General features: G+C 45.5%; 2 protein-coding genes across 2 annotated transcripts; both read left to right on the forward strand.

The window, feature by feature from the left end:
- Positions 1 to 271: 271 nt before the first annotated feature.
- Positions 272 to 13,005, forward strand: cp110 (centriolar coiled-coil protein 110). The gene is made up of 9 exons (XM_080516359.1): positions 272 to 452; positions 3,585 to 3,710; positions 3,972 to 6,411; positions 6,728 to 6,855; positions 10,101 to 10,217; positions 10,318 to 10,419; positions 10,573 to 10,689; positions 11,034 to 11,116; positions 11,302 to 13,005. Exons 1-9 carry the CDS (start codon positions 321 to 323, stop codon positions 11,453 to 11,455), a joined length of 3,399 nt encoding a protein of 1,132 aa, XP_080372485.1. The 5' UTR covers positions 272 to 320; the 3' UTR covers positions 11,456 to 13,005.
- A 277-nt stretch (positions 13,006 to 13,282) lies between these two features.
- sirt7 (sirtuin 7) lies at positions 13,283 to 18,278 on the forward strand. The gene is made up of 10 exons (XM_080521190.1): positions 13,283 to 13,445; positions 13,522 to 13,659; positions 14,273 to 14,377; positions 14,459 to 14,529; positions 14,613 to 14,685; positions 14,901 to 14,999; positions 15,640 to 15,876; positions 16,526 to 16,606; positions 16,738 to 16,844; positions 17,104 to 18,278. Exons 1-10 carry the CDS (start codon positions 13,338 to 13,340, stop codon positions 17,321 to 17,323), a joined length of 1,239 nt encoding a protein of 412 aa, XP_080377316.1. The 5' UTR covers positions 13,283 to 13,337; the 3' UTR covers positions 17,324 to 18,278.
- Positions 18,279 to 18,374: the final 96 nt, after the last annotated feature.

The following is an 18,374-nucleotide window of genomic DNA, read 5'->3' on the forward strand; positions in this document are numbered from 1 at the left end:
GGCGGTAAAACATGTAAACAGACAGGACGCTCCGAGAACTGGCTGAGTTTCGCTGTGTTTCTTTACGAACAGAAGTGATACCTGCAGGGGTTGGGCTCTTCTCTTTCACACTCTACCCCCCCCCCCCCTTCCCGGGTATCTATTTTCTGCTCTCAGGTTTGGATTTAAACAGGAAACACGCTGCGATGAGAGCTAGCTCGTTAGCTTTAGCACACTTAGCGAGGCCAGTTAGCTTGTAAGCTATCAGATGGGACCGATCAACAGAGTCTAACATAGTCCAGCACTGTAGAACAGGGTCCAGCAGAGTCCAGGTAAACACCATGGAGGACTTTGGCACGTTTGTAGAGCGTCGACTGTCTCAACTGAAGAGGAAGGAAGAGGCAGAGGAGGAAAATGTCAGACCTGCAGTTTCTGTCATAAGCTTCTACGGACGACCCATCCTGCCTCCACTGGTACTGCAAAACCTTCTGCCATGCTCGTATAATCTACTATCATTACTACTATCTACTGGGATAACGGTCTAAAATGTTTTGATAACATCCCCGAGAATGTTTCTGTAACATCTCCAACTGTGTCACTATGTTTCTATAACGTCCCCTATAAGCTTCCAACCTGTTCCTATAATATCCTCGAACCTGTAACGAACATAACAAAGCTGGACCTCTTAGTTATTCACGTCACCGAAGTGTCTCTGAATCAGAATTGCTCTACTCGTAGTTTGTTTTTGGCCTAACTTTGACCATCCTGGATCATCTGTACTGCAAAGATCTTTTTCTTAGACTTAGACTTAGACTTTCTTTATTGTCATTGCACAGTACATCACACAGTGAGGAACTGGCAACGAGATGTCGTTGCTTAGCAACCGGTTAAAAAGGCATTCATAAAAAACGTATTTAAATAAATTTAAAAAAGTAGTGCAAACAGACAAACATCTAAAATAAGGTGCATATGAACGTTAAATAAAAGAGCATGATGAGAAATGTTAACTCTAGGAGTTTCACCCCACTTAAAACCTGGTCTGTCAGTCTTGCTGTTAACTGGTTTTTGTTTGCTGGATTTGATGGTTGCAATCTTTAAATAAAGGACACTAACAAATATTGTTACAATATTTTTTTTTATTTGCATACAACAAAAACTGACAGCGTAATAATGGTTCGTTAAAGAAGACTCTAAAACTTTGGCTTTTGCAGACATGCACTGTTCATCCCTCGAGTTTAGTGATAATACAGTTGTAAGTACATCAAATCAAAACTAAACTATTAATAATACCACACAACAATAATCCTAAAGTATTGTTATGATGTTATTTTGTGATGTTGTTATGTTAATAACATATCAATAGCTCACAATTGCTGTAGGAAGCTGCGCTTACTCGAAAAATCACATGTTAATTTTTGCCCATGCCCCCTTCTGATGCACTGGTTTTAGTTTGTGGGCCTTATGTTTGACACATCTGACCCCAATAGTCTGGCACTTAGCCAACACAGTTAAAACTACTATCGTTATTATCCGCCTATATTGTCGGTGTGCAACCATCTTGATTATCTCTTGTTACAAGCAAAAAAATACATGTCGGTCTCATAATCTGCTTCATGAATAATTTCAATAAGCAGAGTTTTGAAACGTTCATATTTTTTACGAGAGTGAGATATTACACGACAGGTGAATTGGTTTTGGTTGTTTTCACTAAACGCAAACCTTCTTTCTGTTGTGTTTTAGGTAGTGGGAGGAAAAGTGATCTCTTATATAATGTCTTTGCTGACTGTGCAATCGGTCACAGACAATTGGTGTCAGTTGTGTTAAACACAATGTGGGGATTTGTTCGGAGCTGCCGCTTATTTTTGCACCGAATTTCCACACATAAATCGAGCCGTGACTGAACTTAGGCATTTGTAATTTTATTTAGTGAGGTTTGTTGGTATTGCAAAGCTGCAACTTCTTGTCAGCAGAAAATCATTAACAGACGACAGGAAATCAAAAGGCAACATGAAGTCATGGGTTCTGCTAAATGAGAGCGAGAGAGGGAGTCAGAGTGTTCTGACTTTTTGTTTTGGTCTAATTTACCATTTCTCTGCTCCTCGGGAGCATTTGGTTGAACTTGCAGCACTGGGAATAATGTATTATAACGTAGAACTTGACTGTAACTCTACAATGTATTGCTCAGGTAACTGATTATTACTCTGAGTACACTTGAGTAGTGCCTCATTAATCCTGAGCTAATTCAGTCCTTCTGGCAGCATCATGAATGATTTCTGACTCGGTGAAATGTTTTCACCGAGTCAGAAATCCCCAAATAAATATTAGCTTTCCTTCGTAAGAGCTGTTTGCTGTGTTAGCACTTTACAGGCCAGCTTCTTCTCACTGTTAATTTATGAATCTAATTCTTGTAGGAACCAGTGTTGCGCTGAGAAAGGTCTCCTGCAATATCAGAGTAATTAACGTCAACAGTAAAAAAGAAAAGAAAAAAGGCTGGGCATCACAATTCCACATCAAATAAACTGATTATCTTCAGCAGGAGTTAATCAAATGAAATGAAATTAACTGTGAAACTGATCCGCTCAGTCTCGACAGCTCACAGCTCCACTACCTAATAGATAAGATGCAATTAAAGTTACTTTTTCAAGGAACTTGTAAGACACTCCCAACATTTTAAGGAAATGACTACTGATTTTAATGAATTAATAAAAGTCGCTAAATCAGAGAGAAAAAGAGCTGCGCCGACAGAAATAACCCCAATGAAAGTGCTTTTTTGTGAACACATCACCCCAGATTCAAAAGGGCCTATTGGTAAAGAAATGTTATTCAGAGTGCATGTGGTAGATTCTGCTGATCCTTGTATGGACCGGAGTCCATGCACACATTGTGATCACCTCCCTGCTGGGGGTCGGATTATTCTCACCGTGCAAAATCAGCTGAAGTTACCTGATTGTGGCGCTGGAACGTTGGTAGTTGATTACGACTCTAATAAATGTCGGATCGTCTGTTACTCGTCATACAAGGACAATGTTTCTGTTGTGTTTCTGTTTTGAGATACAACCTGGATAAGTCCAGCTAACTAAAACCAACTTCAGTCCTTCCGGCTAAAGCTTGATGTGGGTTCATGTGAACGTGTCACCAACAGTCGGCGTCACAGAGCAAAGCTGTCCTGCATGGATCTGCTGACCAATTCAGACGAAGTTGTCGGTGCATTTAGAGCTGCAAATCGGTTCCATTGCTGTATTCAATCTCCATGTAATTGCGATAAACTAAAATAATTCAATTGGTTTAAAGCAAAAGTGTTGTTCTTCTCTTTTGGCTCGATCAAAAAAACGTCTCAATGAATAATGATAAAATCATCTAATTTGACCCTGACATTCATTTGGGATTGATGTTTATCATTCTCATCAATAGAGGTGAAGAACAGTTCAAAAAAACAAACCTACATTGATGGAAAATAAGGCAAACTGAAATCAGCCATAACTACTAATGTAAGCACAGAGTCGGAAGGACAAACAAACAGAATAGCTGATCGTGAAACTGCCGCTTACTTTCAGCCTTGTTGTGAAACACGCATGACTTGCATGTGTGCTTTGTTGCGATAACAGCTCTCCGGGAAGCAGAGAGAGGAGATGCAGCGCGACAGAGATGAAATGCAGAAAGCTGCTGTCTGCAGACAGTTGAGCAATGACCCCAGACTGGCCTGTGTGCAAAGTCTTCTCCACAGCGTTCAGGTAATTCAAGTTCTTGTATTTCAGCTAAGTGTTGTTTGCAACTCCTCAAAGTGCCTGTGTTTGTCCCCACATGAAAGCGGCTTTAAATGAGAATTACAGATGGTGCAAAGGACTATTCAGGCACAAAATATGAATGCATAATGTAATTTTCAGACATTTTCTTTCATATAGTGGCTCTGATGACTCATATAGTTTCAAGTCAGATGGAGAAAACAAAACGTTTTCTCTGACCTTGCAATTTTTTTATGTATCAAATTGCAGCTCAGGAAGACGCCGACACTCGATGAGTTGCTTCAAGAGCCAGAGATCACCACACAGTGTTTGTATTCTCGTAACACCAGCAATGACTCAGCGCCCCAGAGTGATGTTTTGTCTGGAACAAAAGAGAGTCTTTCACCACCTGCAAGGGAAGAAAAGGGCAGCTTTTGTCTCCCTCCGCTGACATCAACAACATACAGTGCCTTTTTCAATTCAGACAGGACAACTCAGCAATCCTACCATGAAGGATGCCTTATTGACCAACTTGACTGCCAACGAGAATCTCAGCCAAGTTCCTTTAATGGCGCGAGCCACCAATCGCTATCCTCAGGTTACGTGACCGATGTGAATGTCGAAAAGTCCCCATCTGTGTCCGGAAGGATCGATGCAGAGACTGAGAGCCCTCGCTTTGCCTCTTCACAGGGTTTTTTGGACACGGGTGGATTTTTCCATCACAATACCTCAAGTACAATTGCCAAGATGCCCGATATAATCAGCTATCCTCCCGTAGACGGAGAGGAGTTGGAGAGGAGTGGGTTGGAGATGTCCCTTTGTAGTAACGCATGTGGAGTGAGAGACACTTGTTGCATCTCCTTGAAGGAGGAATCAACCGCATGCGACCATGTTCCTACAGAAAACTCTGAAAGTGGTCATTTGGACAGCGTTGAGCATGAAGATGACATTCCTTCTGCCGACTGCGTGAAAGATGAAAATGTCCATCAGAACGAGGAGTCAGACAATCAAGACGTCTCACAGACATTGAACCGCCATCACTCTTTGACAACAGAACAGCATATTGTGCAAAACTCCAAAGAAGCAGCGCCAATACACAACCAATTAGACGAAGCAGACCCGGTGCCATCGGGGGAGCATTATCGTCTCCGCCTGCAAGCCTTGCTCAAGAAGTCGCAGGAGTATCGGCGGCGCCAGTGGACGCTGAGGAACCAAGCCAAAAACGCTAGAATCCAGGAGGGGACCCAAGAACAGCCGAGAGCAAGGACGGAGGAGCAGAATCTCTCTGATAAGGAGAATGATGAGTTCTCCCACACGGTGACAGCAGAGGCTAAGAAAACCAAAGAGAGGAGAGGTGCTTTCATCCCATCCGTGGAAGCGTCTACAAAGAAATCCCGGGACGTTGACAAGAGAGTCGAAGGCGAGTTCATTTCTGAAAACACGAACAACGCGTCTGAAGTTTCAACGGGGGAGGAAAGCATGAAAGAGCCGGCTGGTTTCGAGGAAGGATCAACCTTCAGAAATAATCAGCTAAACATCCCGCGAAAGATCAGAACCAGCCACACACAAAGCAGCGCCTTCATCCAGCAGCAGCAGCCTGCTTCTGCAGAACCCCTCAATGTCCACCGTGCGTTTTACCTGACCATGGGTTCAACCTCGTTTCTTAAAAGACCCCGGAAATATCGCACAGTTCCAGTGCTTCGTTTCTGTAGGAGTCCCACTACCTTAAAAAGCGAAGTCAAAGCTGTTGGTGGCCACGCCCCACATGGGAAATCCACTTTTAGCAGGGGCTTGAATGAACACCACAAGGTCGGGGGAGTTGACCTGCAGCACCAAAACAATCCCACCGTCGCTCCCTCTGCTGTCAATCTCATCGTCGAAGGCGATGTGACAAGTTTTCTCGCCAAAAGTTCAGAGAATATAGATCAACTGGAGTCAAATCTTTCCATCTTAAAGGTGCTGATCTCAGATCTGGAATCGACCATCAAAGAGAATTTGGACAACCGGTGCCAAACTGAGAGCAACACACAGAGCGAGTCGAGCTTCAAGCTCCCACAACAAAGTGGAAGTCGCCAACAGCTGCTTCAAAGTAACGGTGACTTGAGGGAGGATAATGGAACTGAAGCCGACCAGCAGGAGAGACAATCACTCAACAACAGCCAACGCATGAAGACGCTTGAAGATTTAGGACCTGATTCGAGCTTTAGTGACTTGGAAGATATTCTCCTTTCTTACCAGGAACAAAAACAAGCTGTTCTCATGAACTGTCTCATTAATGAGAAGCGTAAAGAAGAGCAAACAAAGACTCCACATGGAGGATGTGAACTGCAAAATCCACCTGCCAAACGCACTCCCGACGTATTCCCAGCTGCTCCATCTGAACCCGTCTCGGCTCTCTGGGAGGCCGGCAGCCAGCCTCCTCTGGGAGGAGGAGGTGAGAGGCCTGCAGGAGGTCTCGGCTCGATCTGCTCCCCTCTCAACAAGTCGTACGACGTGGACACGCCATCTGACCTTTGGCTGCACGAAGGGTCGGGATCCGACCTGAGCTCTCAAGGTCACCCTGTTCAGGAGAAGACTCCGACTCCAGAGAGGCGGGGTGAGGACGGAGTGTCCAAGGTCAAGCGGCGGCTGCTCATGCACGTGGCGGAGGAGGGCGCAGACGAGCGGCGGGCAGCAGGAGGGTCTGCGGTCAGATCCAGATCTCTGAGAGGTAAGGACAAGGACAGAACAAAAAAAACACCAGCTGCTGCAAGGGTGAGAGTATATACTAAAAGCACTGCAACCGCTTATATCTTCTTTTTTTTTTAATTCCAAAAAGAAAACAATTTATCAGCAGTGTTTATTGTGTAGGATAAACAATCAACTATTGGACTAGTTGGAAAAATGCGCCTCGGGGAAAGAAGCCCTGCGTTAATTCCTGCTCTCCGTTCGGATAAAAAACCTGTTGTTTTCAGATGTTGTCTCGCCTACAGGTTTGAGTCACATGTGACCACCTACTGTTTACTGCGTTTTTTTATGTTGTGTAGCCACAGCGCGTGGCCGCGTAGCCGACGGCGCCCAGAAGGACAAACGGGAGCAGTTGAAGGAGATCCACGCCGCTCAGGTCAGAGCCCTGCAGGACGAGCACAGGAAGCAGAAGGAGGAGCTTCTGCAGGTGAGGTTGTCGACCAAATGTTATTAGAAAGACGGCACGTCGGCAACGCCAGGAAGAAGCGAGTGGCGTTAAAACAGGCATTTGTGAGGCTGAGCGACTAGGCGGCAGGTGTTTAATGGCGCAGTTTGGGAGTTTTATTGGCGAGTGCAGCTGTGATCCTAATCGCTCCAGATTTGTGCAAATTAACCTGTTAGGTTGTTGTTGTTTTTTTAAATAATTATTTATTTTTAGATGTATTGTTCCTCAAGGGGAAAGTGTTGCTCCTTTGACAACAGAATAATACACATCTAAATCTCAGTATTTTCCTCAGTAATTCTCCTGTTAATATGCAGCTAGAACGTGTTACTTGGTCTCAGCGCGTCGCTTTGTGCTCTCCCGATGATTAGAAGTCACTAATAACCTTCAGCGTAGCGACTGGACGACCGTTCTCATGTAACCGGAGCTTCAAGGTTACGCGTTTCAGTCTAACACGTGAAACGGTTGTGCAAGAAAGAGAGAAGAAAAAAGAGGATTTTTCTTGCTAAAGTTCCTGTTGTGTTTTTAATATAAATCACTAAAAAAAAAAACCTCCCTGGGAATTTCCATCTTGTGTGCTCCTGTCAGACAAAAGACATGCGTTTCAGTTCTATCGGTGACTAATAAACTCTGTTCACATCCGGGCATCGTGAGGCCGTCTGTGGCTTGACTGGCCTGAATCAAATAACATTCACTGTTATTATTTGCTTCATTACATGAAAAATGGTCACAATAATCACACTATTGGCCACGATTACATTATTGGGGTCGAACTTTGGGTAGCAGAGCAGCAACTGTTACCTCATAAAAGTCGTATTTCACAGTGAAAAAAACCAGACTGTTACTGAAAATACATTGTTTTTATTTACTTAATGGCTGAACTCAGAAAATTTCTGAGAAAATCCACTCTAAACAGCCTGTGTGGTAAACATGCTTACTCAACGTTTTTGAATTATAAACACATTATTAAGCATTTTCTAAGGATGTCTTTGAAACTTTAGGCAATTAATAGGAAAGAAAAAGTGAATTCAGACAGTTTTGGGGTCTTTTTTGGTATTTTTTGTACAACTTTGCTATCTTTCTTTCTTTTTTTTTTTCCAATTTAAGACCGTTAATAGGAATTTGAAATGACTACTGGAAATCTTTTTTTTTCTGAAACACCAAACCAACCAGACACCTTCCCTAACTCTCAGCATGGTAGAAACAGAGTCATTGATAATCCCTCCATCCCATTGGCCCGCTTCTTGCATTAGATTGCATCACGTATTGCTGTACAGATCTCGCACTACGTAATTCGAGAACAGCAACCATAATTCACTCCAGCGAGGTTTCTGACTTCACCCAAAGTCACCTACCAAAGATTAAAATTTAATGTCCAGCACAGTGGGCTTTTTTTTTTTCTTCTTCTTCTTTCTTTTCTTTTCCCCTCCTCCTCCTTTTTTTGTTCCTGACGAGACCTGGGCTTTGACACTTTCTAACCAATTCACTGGACTGCGATACGACGACGGCGACCCGACAGGGCTCTTCTGAAACAGGAAGCAGACATTGGGAAGACTGATCCGCATATGAACACACACACACACACGCACATGCACACGCACACGTTGTGGGCCTACCTGTTAGAGCATGCTTCTGGAGACCTGGGTCGTGTGCAGACTACAGACATCTGCTCATTACAAGAGACCTTCAGACTCCCTAGTAAAAAAAAAAAAAGCAAAAAAAAAAACCAACACAGGGATTCTACCATAAATGTTTCATTACGTCCCTAAGAGGCGAGCTGGCATGGTCGCCTCGTGTGTGTGTGTGTGTGTGTGTGTGTGTGTGTGTGTGTGTGTGTGTGTGTGTGTGTGTGTGTGTGTGTGTGTGTGTGTGTGTGTGTGTGTGTGTGTGTGTGTGTGTGTGTGTGTGTGTGTGTGTGTGTGTGTGAGACTTCAAGGACGCCTGCTGTTCTCTGGCAACCAGTTCCCGTTCCTCCAGCCTGTGTCTGTATTTGTTCTTGGCCGGTGTCCTTGCCCTGCTAATCACAGGCTCTTGTTTAATTTATGTATCCTTAACAACAATATAATTAACATACGCCGTTTAATAGAAAGACTTCCTTCTGACTCCCCTCTGTCCTTCCGTCATGTGTGATGTGATGGGAAGGAGCTGGCTGGAGGAGGGGGGGAGGGGGGAGGGGGAATTGACACAGAAAAGGAAAGGATAATTTGTTTAATTCATGAGCGTCTGTGGTTAAGTGCCAGATCGTCCCACTGAGTGCCGCCGCTAATGGTCCCTTTTCCTTCTCCTTTCTATTTTCCTCCTCTCCTCTCCTCTCATGCCTCCTTTTGTTTTGTCTCATGCCTCCTCCCACATTGTTTTTCTTTTTTTACTCTATCACTGTATCAATTCTCTCCACCCCCCCCCCCCCCCCACCATCCCGGTCATCGCTCTGCTTCCCTGTTTTCCTCTTTCGTCTCGTTCCTCCTTTCCTCTGCGCCCCGACTCTCCCCTTCTGTCTCTTTCTCTCTACCCTCAATTAATTTCTTCCTCCTGCCTCATTTGCTGTCCTTTCCAATTCAATATTTTCCAACCTTGCCTGCTCCCCAATGCATGACGCACACACACACACACACACACACTCTTTTCCTTTTCTTTTCCCCTCCACCCACATGTCTTCCTCCTCTGTCTCACTCAGGCGTTGGCAGAACGTTACCGTCTCCTCCAGAGTGCGTCCTTCCCGTGCTCCATGTCGAGCTCACGTCCAGGAGACACGCTGACCTTTCCCACTCCCTCAGAGGTATTATTACCGTTACCGCCGTCCACTCAAGTCACGTTCCTGCTGCATATGTAGGGTTTCTAATTCTTATGGAAGTCATGCGAGGCCGGTCGCCTGCTGTCGTGGTTCACCAGCCCCAGTATGTCTCGCTCTTGTTTCTCCTCAGCTTCACTTTAAACACATTTGTTGAGCAAAACCTCGCTTTCTGCTGCAACAGCGCCACAATCAACAAGTGAGCGGCGGCTCATCAGTGGCTTATTATTCTGCTTATTATCCCCTATTGTAGCGGCGAGTCCACTTGCACTGATGCTCTAAACAGATGCCAACCAAAAGACCTTGAGAAGCTGCGAGGGAAATTAATTGGTTGTCATTGATGGAATTAGCATTCTCCTCTCTCTTCCCCGGCGGTCTTCATTATTCACCCCCACCCCCTCTCGCTTCTCCTTCTCCCCCTCTTCCTCCTCTCCTTCCTCAGCCCACCAGCTCTCTCCCGCAGCACCAGCGCCCCCTCCTGGCAGCGGCCGCCAAGGGTTTTCTGACTCGCCGGCTGCTGAGGACCGAGAGAGTGGCCCAGCTGGTGCGCACCGTCAGGGTGAGTGGAGACGGCGGCCGGTGTCTCGTAGCACGCCGCCGCATCGTAGTGAAAACCGAGCAAACGGCCGCAGATCACAGCTCCGCGTCTGCACATGTAGGACACGCAGCAGTTCCTGCAGGCCCTCCGGCAGCAGCTGAGCCCCGGCGGGCCGTTCTGCAGCCGACAGGACCTTTCACTGCAGGAGAAAGGCGCCGTGCAGGTAAACCGAGGCAAACGCCTGGCAGCTCCCCTCCCCTCGGCTCCGCCAACACTGCGGCGGCTCGGCGATCGTCCGCTTCGTTAGCAGTTAGCACAACATGATTACACCCGTTCATCCACTCCGTTGTGTGCCCTGGAATTGTTCCTCCTCCAGCTGCGCGCCGCACGCTACGAGGTCCACGACATCTTCTTCAGCCTGTCGGCGAGCGAGCAGATGCAGCTGATCCGCTGGGACAGACAGCTGGCCAGAGAGAGAGCGCTGCGACAGCAGGTGATTGTTCCGGAAGCTCCCCTGAAACTGGAGGGAATCCCACACTCTGAGAAAATATCATGTTTCCCGATCGAAGGAGATTGAATGGAATATTTCATGGTGTGATCCCTCATGTTGGATCAATGGAGAAAATGTATTTATACACCAAAATATTGTATTTATTGCAATATATTGCAGGTTTTTTTGTTCATATAATTCGAGATTTCGGTTGTTGGGCAGGGTTTTGTCTCTGTGTAAGCAAGGTGAATTCTGACTTTTTAATCCTCAGTGTTATCAAAGTAAAACCTTTGAAGAGCAGGTCTGGATCTGCTTTCAAACGTCGGCGTGTTTTGTGTCTCTTCTAGAGCGACCATGCTGGACGTCCCAGAAGGAAGAGCTTCCTCTCAGCGGCGACACAAAAATCCCTGGAGAGGAAGAGAAGACTGCTGTGAGTTTTTCCATTTATCGCTTCTGTTCTGGACCAAATATCCTCCCAGCGTCATGTTCAGTGGCGTCCGCTGATCTCAATGCAGGAGCTGCTCGGTCGACAGTCAGCCTGGTATTTCAACCAAGTGAAAACTCTGCAGTGATTTTGTTTCTCAGCCGCTAAAACACGCGCTCTCTTTCTTTCAGGATCCAGAAAAAGGCTGGTGAAGTGAAGCGGGTGGTCCGAGCGAGTACCAGACAAAACACTTCTCCTGAGCAGCTCCCAGAAACCAAACGAGGAACCTCCCCAGCAAATCCTCAGAGGCTCTCAAAGAGCACTTTCTCCTCAAGGCCCCGGTGACAGACTGGCCCCGGCGAGAACTGCTAACAGGGCCTCTGGAGTCTCTGACGCATCATCTGTTTCTCCATATAAAACCCACATTTCACTCCCAACTGGGGCCTGTTGCTGACTAATATACTGGAGTTGGGATGATTTTAAAAATTCCTATAATCTCAAAGGGTTTAGTTTTGCAACGACACACTGAACCGTGTTGATGGTTTCACTGCAGCTCGGGATTCCTAAATTGTGAGGTCTGCTTTTTGTGTTTTTCACTTCAGTGTGGATGAAGATGAACGACACACTTTGGTAGCAACGTCACAGTCAGGTCATGACGGAGAGATTAATATTGGCCTCATCCTGTGTGAACAGTGTTTCTCAGTCCTGGTAGTTGAGACTTTCATCGCACAAGTTAAGGGATGGAATTGCTGTTATTTAATCGCAGATGTTGATGATAAAGGATGACATTTCCTCAAGTTTGCCAGTGAGTCTACAGCATGCTCATACAAATATCCAGTCATTCTTGGGATTGATTGGATGTCAAATGTTTTCATCCTGAGCAGAATGCTGGAATTACACAAATGTACACAAGTGGAAGACATGAATGTTGCGTCAGAGGCTTTACATGAGGGCGGCTGAGCGCGTGTTTTGTTCACTCGCTCAGACGGTGGTGAAAAGTCCCCCGTGAATGTAAAACCACCCACAGTAGTGTGTGAAAGGTGTGGTTTCTTCCAACCTTCGGTCCAAACCAGAGAAATCACACTGCCTCAGGGGTCTCCCTGATTTAACTTAATGGATTGTCATTAAACTCTGCCAGAGCTCCATAATGACCCATTAATTTGAATCGAGTAAGTGAGAGCGAGAAACCTGTCTAACTCCTGGAGGACAGTGGATCGTTAGGGAAGCATCACATGTGAGCCTGAGCCACTAAATTCAGCCTTTGGGCTTGAAGGTTCACCAGCAAACAAATACAGAAAGCAGTGGAATGCAACTAAGCAACTAATTTTTGCATCTGAAACAGTAAAGCACAGGTGGGGCTGATCATATTGAGAGACCCACCAGCATTCCTCATGACTGAGACTCTTGTATTCATTGAATTTGGTTCTTTGGGGCTCTGTGCACCTGCTGTGTTTGACTTCATCTGCTGTGTGAAGAATCCTATGTGAGGTGGCCTAGTAGCACAATGCCCTTCTCAAGTGCAACCATTGTTAATTATTTATACACTCGTGCTAGTGAAAGGTCAGCAGTTAATTAGTTTGTGTATTTTAGTGTTTTTTTTGGTTATCTATTGTTTTTCTCAATCAAAGTGTTCATGTGTTAAAGTTGCTTTCACAGTTTTACCAATTTAGGTAAGATGTAGATTTGTCTTTAATCAGTTACTGGTAGAACCGTAACACTTTTGCTTTTTTTGTTTACTTCATGTGTCCAAACATGTCCCCTTCAGTGTGAGACTTACAGTATTTATATACTGTGGTGTTCAAATCCTGATCTTAATGCAGAAGTCAATACTTTAACAACCCGTTTGCTCTTTGGTGTTGCCTTAAGTATTTTCACTGTATTGAGAGGATCAGCCAAATCACACACACTTCTTTGAAGTTTTTCTTTTCCCAAGTATCTCTGGTTCTGTTTTATTTATTATTTATTTGTATGTTTGGTAATAAATATATTTTTTACCCTGAATTGATGCATCTTTATGTGGACTCCGGCCAGCAGGGGGAGCTGTCGGGCATTTTTTATTTTATTTTTTTTACTGGAAGCAGGGTGCGATGCTAGATACTCCTCCGGCCAGCAGGGGGCGCTGTTGGAACACACCTCCCGGCCTCCGGTGAACTTCGGCCGGATAGCCGCGGCGCCGTGCTTCGTTTTCAAACAGAAAGCTTTCCGAGCTCCGCTGACTTGAAGCGGGATGGCGGAGGAGGCGGACGGCGGCGGCGGTTCGTCCCGAGCGGAGAGGAAAGCGTTGGAAAAAGCCAGAATCCTGCAGCGGGAGAGCGAGCGGAAGGTTTTCAGCCTGGTAAGGACGAGACGACGGAGCGACTAGCTCAGCGGCTAAACTAGCAGGGGGTCTCACCCGGCTCTCCGCCCTCCAGGTCGGACGACTCCTGAAGAAACCCGAGGCCGAGCGGTCGGAGGAGGAAGCCGCCGTGCTGAGGCTGCACCGGGACACCGCGGAGGAGCTGTGCCGGAGGCAGGTCCGGAGAAGCGTGCTGAAGAGGAAGCAGGAGGAGGTGAGCTCTCCCGCGGCTCCCTGGTCACCGGGAGGGTCCCGGTGTGGGTCTTTGTTGACAGACGAGATCCAGTATTCAGTGTTGCTCATTTCACGATTAAAACTCACCAAGACGAGTCACGATTTGGAGATTCTAAGTGTCCGAATGAGACTACTTTCTCACTAGAGTTAAAACTAACCCTGTTGCTACAGCTTATAATAAAACTACTATTCTACAGTATAATTACCAGTTTTGAAAAAAAAATCTGATTGCTCTTGCTTGTTCTTAAACGTGTGTCTAATCTCAGATCAAATCAATAAATAGAGTAATGCATTTTATTTTATACCACAATAAAAGTGCTCCCTTATTTCCGAAAGTAAGATAAAAAGATTGGGACACTATTTGGTCTGATGGTAAAACATTGACATTTGGGAGTATTTATGCGGTTCCTCTGTATGTTTCTTGGTTCAAATAGATTAAATTAAAGTTCCTAAATGATGTGACACTTAAAGATTTGTCTCTTGGAAAGTGATGCTGAAGAAGAAATTGGTTTCATGGCTTGAGACGCTCAACGAGGATGTTTCTGTTTGTTATACATTCTTCAGAAGTGTTTATTTCCCTTCTTGGTCTCCAGGTGTGCGACGCCGCCGAAGAGTTGAAAACTAAAATCAGACTGCTGGCTGCAGCCATTAAGCAAGCAAACCATCTGGTGGTTTACACTGGAGCCGGTATCAGCACGGTACGCCGAGCCCCCGCATCTGCTACGCTTGTTTTTCTCTCCTGTAGAATTTCACAAGACTGACGACGCGTCTGATTTCAGGCAGCTTCTATCCCAGACTACAGAGGCCCGAATGGCGTCTGGACGCAGCTTCAGAAGGGACGGAGTATCAGGTAGTACAAGTCCTAATGGAAATCACTTCAGAGATACTTCCTTTCTGATTTCTCTTTTCCTCTCTCGCTCTCTTTACTCGCAGCTCAACAGACTTGAGTAAAGCACAGCCAACACTCACGCACATGTGTATAAGAACACTCCATAAGGAAAAGCTAGTAAGTGCAACTTGCAGTCCATCAATCCTGTGTGACCGGAGTTTTCAGTGTCAGACGATGATCCCAAAGTCTCATGTCAGACATTAGTTACTGGTTTAATGCTGGACGTCCTATAGTTTTTCACATTACAAGATGGTTTTGACGACTGACGGATTTGGAGGTGCCCATCTAACACTAACACCTCATGATTTTTTGCATCGTGTGTTTCTGTCGAGGTGAAGCACGTCGTCTCTCAGAACTGCGATGGACTTCATCTGCGTAGCGGCCTCCCCAGACCCGCCCTCTCCGAGCTCCATGGCAACATGTTTATCGAGGTGAGGCGCTCAGTTTATCGGCGTTGGGGAATCTCTGGGAGCGCCGTGACGGTTTATTGAAAGAATAAACATTGTGCTCAAAGGCGCCGTTTGAACGATATTTCTATTTCTCCAGTGTTCCTCCGGGGCGTCCCGTCAGCCAATGTTAACTTTACCTTCAGTGTTTGTCGGTTCCAGCTCCTCTGGTCTGTATCTTCATATGAACCCAGAAAAACTTGATTGGTTTGAGACGTGGGCCCTTTGGGTGGCCTCACCGTCACACTTCCTCTTTAGACTAGAAGTCATTAACGGACGTCATCTGTACGTTTCCCTCTGACGTAGAATCACTTTGGAGACAATTAGACGCTTCTTGCTGGCATTACAGAACATATTTCCACAGTATTTTATGTACATGTGCTTTACAATATATGTGGTTCTGTAGATATAGTTTATTAGACGATAATTGACAGGTTTTAATCACATGTTAACTGAACAAAGCTTTCTAATTAATGAACCTAGTGTATGTCCTCTAACACATTTTAACCACTTATTTGTGATGAATGTACTTCGGAGCCTCGCCTTAAAACATTTTGTCAGTTTTAGGTCAGATCAGTGTTAAGTGACCCTGAAACCTTCACGTGAACATTCCCTGTGTGTCCAGGTGTGCACGTCCTGCTCCCCGGTCAGAGAGTACGTGCGACTGTTTGACGTGACTGAGCGGACGTCCCGGCACCGCCACGGGACGGGCCGCAGGTGTAACCACTGCCGGGACGAACTGAGGGACACCATCGTGCACTTTGGGGAGCGCGGGACCCTGGAGCAGCCGCTCAACTGGAAGGGAGCCTCAGAGGCCGCCGGGACGGCCGACGTCATCCTCTGCTTGGGCTCCAGCTTAAAGGCAGGTTTGAACAAGCACGATGGCGGCACTAACTCACGGCGGCCATTTGAGCTGCTCACACTGACGGACATTCAGCGTATCGCTGGCTTCACATTTGAGGGACGTTGCTGGAGTCGCGTGAACAGAGGGAGCGTCTCTCCTCACCTGGTTTGCCGCTTTGCATCGTAGAATCCCAGAAATCAACCCCCACGACTTCACCGGCATGTCAAACTCAGTCCAGTCGGGACCATAGCGTCTCTTTTTAGAGTGTAGAAGTTGTGGAGAAAACATTAAACATTTGTTAAAGCCCCCCCCTCCAATAAAAACAAGACTATTTCTTGCTCTCAGACAAGGAAAATGAAGATCGTTGGAGGTTTTTATCTCACTGATTGACGCTCCTGGTTAAGGAGCAGATAAACTCCAGAGAAACACTTGAATGCAGCTTTAGCTGAGAAAAGAGATTTAAAAATATCTTTCCTGATTTGAAGCGACATCAAAGCCAATTTGCACCACAATTAAAAAACTGTTTGAAGTTTTGTTTATTTTTTTTCCCTCATGTACCTACATTTCCTCCTTTTCATTTGGTAACAGAATATTTAATAGATTTGGTTTTTATTCGTATTAACACGTCGCCCCGTTAACGTGGTCACTTTGTGTTTCCTCCTTCAAGGTGCTGAAGAAATACGCCTGCCTGTGGAGCATGAACCGAGCCGCCAGCAGAAGACCCAAACTTTACATCGTCAACCTGCAGGTACGACTCTTAGTGCTTTGGTTCGGTCTTTCTCACAGTTTGAAACCGGAAGCTTTAAAAACAACAACAACATTGGAAAGCACAATCTCTGGAAACTCTACTTTAAATGCGTTATTTGCTTTTGTTTTCAGTGGACACCAAAAGATGACCTGGCTGCGCTGAAGATTAATGGCAAGTGTGACGAAGTGATGAGCCTCTTGATGGAAGAGCTGAACCTCCAGATTCCCGCGTACGACAAGTGAGTCAGGATTACGTCAAGGATGAACCACAAATGTGGCAAAATATGCTTCAGTCGGTTTTTGCCGGCGATGACGGCAGAACCTGTGCAACACAAAGCATCGAATCTTCTGCACACTTCGGAATGCTTGACCAGCGTAAATACAAAAGTGTGGCTAAAAGGAGGATCAAGTGCAGAGAAAGTGCTTCTACTTGAACTTAAGGACAGAACAAAGAATGGGAGGTGTAGAATTACATTTTGAATTCCTCCGTCTCATCAGGGCCGACGACCCCATCTTCACTATCGCCACGCCTCTGCTGGTAGAAGAGGTGCCGAGCCATTCTCGGGAGGTCATATCGCCCCCCGGTGGACAGGAGGACCGCTCGGTGGAGCCGGAGCAGCAGATGGAGCAGCAGACGGACGACACCTCGTCGGTGCAGGGCGGCTGGTTCGGTCGGGGCTACGGCAAAGGCAGGCGGAAGAAGAAAAAAGCGGCGTGACGGAGCAAACTGAACGGACTCCATCATTACAGCCACTTTCTACCAGCTCTGTTCCGTAGACTGACGAGTTGGAGCTTTCAGCTTTAGCGTGCGTCTGTCTGTGTGTTGGTACCGAGAGGTTACGTGCAAGTCTGTGTGTGTATGTATGTATGTATGTATGGGGTATTTAGCCAATTAAAAAATGGCACTTTACACCCTGAGATTATTTTGTACAACATGCATTTTGATGTCGACAGGATTTAAAAGTGGCTTTTGTCACGCCGACTCTGAGCGGGTGCAGCTCAAGTTTTTTCACAAACATATCATTTTCTTTAGGTGTTCATATTGAAAATGAATCTCTTGACTCAGAATTCAAGACTGAAGTTTTGTTTCACACCGGGTGGAGAACGGTAGCAGAAGTTGCAGTACGATGTGTTTACGCTTCCATTGGCGCCTTCAGTATAAGGTGTGTTTCTATGATTAGAGAAAATCCACTTTTCCTTCCTCCAGTTTTCTACATGTGTTGCTTTGAGTGAAATATATTTTTGTAGGATATTATTTTCTCCAAATGTTGAAGTTACATTTTTTTTTGTTTTTTTTTTAAGTACCTTGTTTTTAAGGATTTATGTTGGAAGTTCATTCTGTTTCAGTTTACTTTCAAATCTGAGCTCACTGTTGGTGTTGCCTCTGCTGGGACCCCTCAGGGTTCATTCCTCTGTACGTTGGTCTCTACAACTTACGGATTGTCATTTTGTTTACATTTTTATCTTGTGTTTACAGCAGTGTGAGAAAAAAAGCAGAGTTCATTTATGTCATCATCGTGTTGACTTTGTGTTTACTTGCAGTCTCTGGGACCAAACCATGTAGTTCTCTCCATTTGTCGGAAAGATTTTGTTGTTAAAAGTCACAGTTTTTACCACAAAGTATCAAAAGTGACGACAGACTGTCCTTTGTAAGCTGGCATTCATTATCCTGAAATGTATAACCTAAACGCTCCTTTTTGATGGGGTTTTGGAAAATGAGGCGATATATGTAGGACAATAAATCATAAAGTGCTGAATTTTTATTGATC

Source organism: Blennius ocellaris (assembly GCF_963422515.1).
Source record: "Blennius ocellaris genome assembly, chromosome: 3".
Taxonomy (NCBI): Eukaryota; Metazoa; Chordata; class Actinopteri; order Blenniiformes; family Blenniidae; genus Blennius; species Blennius ocellaris.

Excerpts from the sequence above, each read along its gene's own strand:
- cp110 (XM_080516359.1), top strand. The coding sequence starts at position 321 with ATGGAGGACTTTGGCACGTTTGTAGAGCGTCGACTGTCTCAACTGAAG. Across the intron at positions 6,856-10,100 it reads AGAAGGAGGAGCTTCTGCAG|CCCACCAGCTCTCTCCCGCA; the intron begins GTGAGGTTGTCG and ends CTCCTTCCTCAG. Across the intron at positions 11,117-11,301 it reads GAGAGGAAGAGAAGACTGCT|GATCCAGAAAAAGGCTGGTG; the intron begins GTGAGTTTTTCC and ends TCTTTCTTTCAG.
- sirt7 (XM_080521190.1), top strand. The coding sequence starts at position 13,338 with ATGGCGGAGGAGGCGGACGGCGGCGGCGGTTCGTCCCGAGCGGAGAGG. Across the intron at positions 14,686-14,900 it reads CACTCCATAAGGAAAAGCTA|GTGAAGCACGTCGTCTCTCA; the intron begins GTAAGTGCAACT and ends GTTTCTGTCGAG. Across the intron at positions 15,000-15,639 it reads ATGGCAACATGTTTATCGAG|GTGTGCACGTCCTGCTCCCC; the intron begins GTGAGGCGCTCA and ends CTGTGTGTCCAG.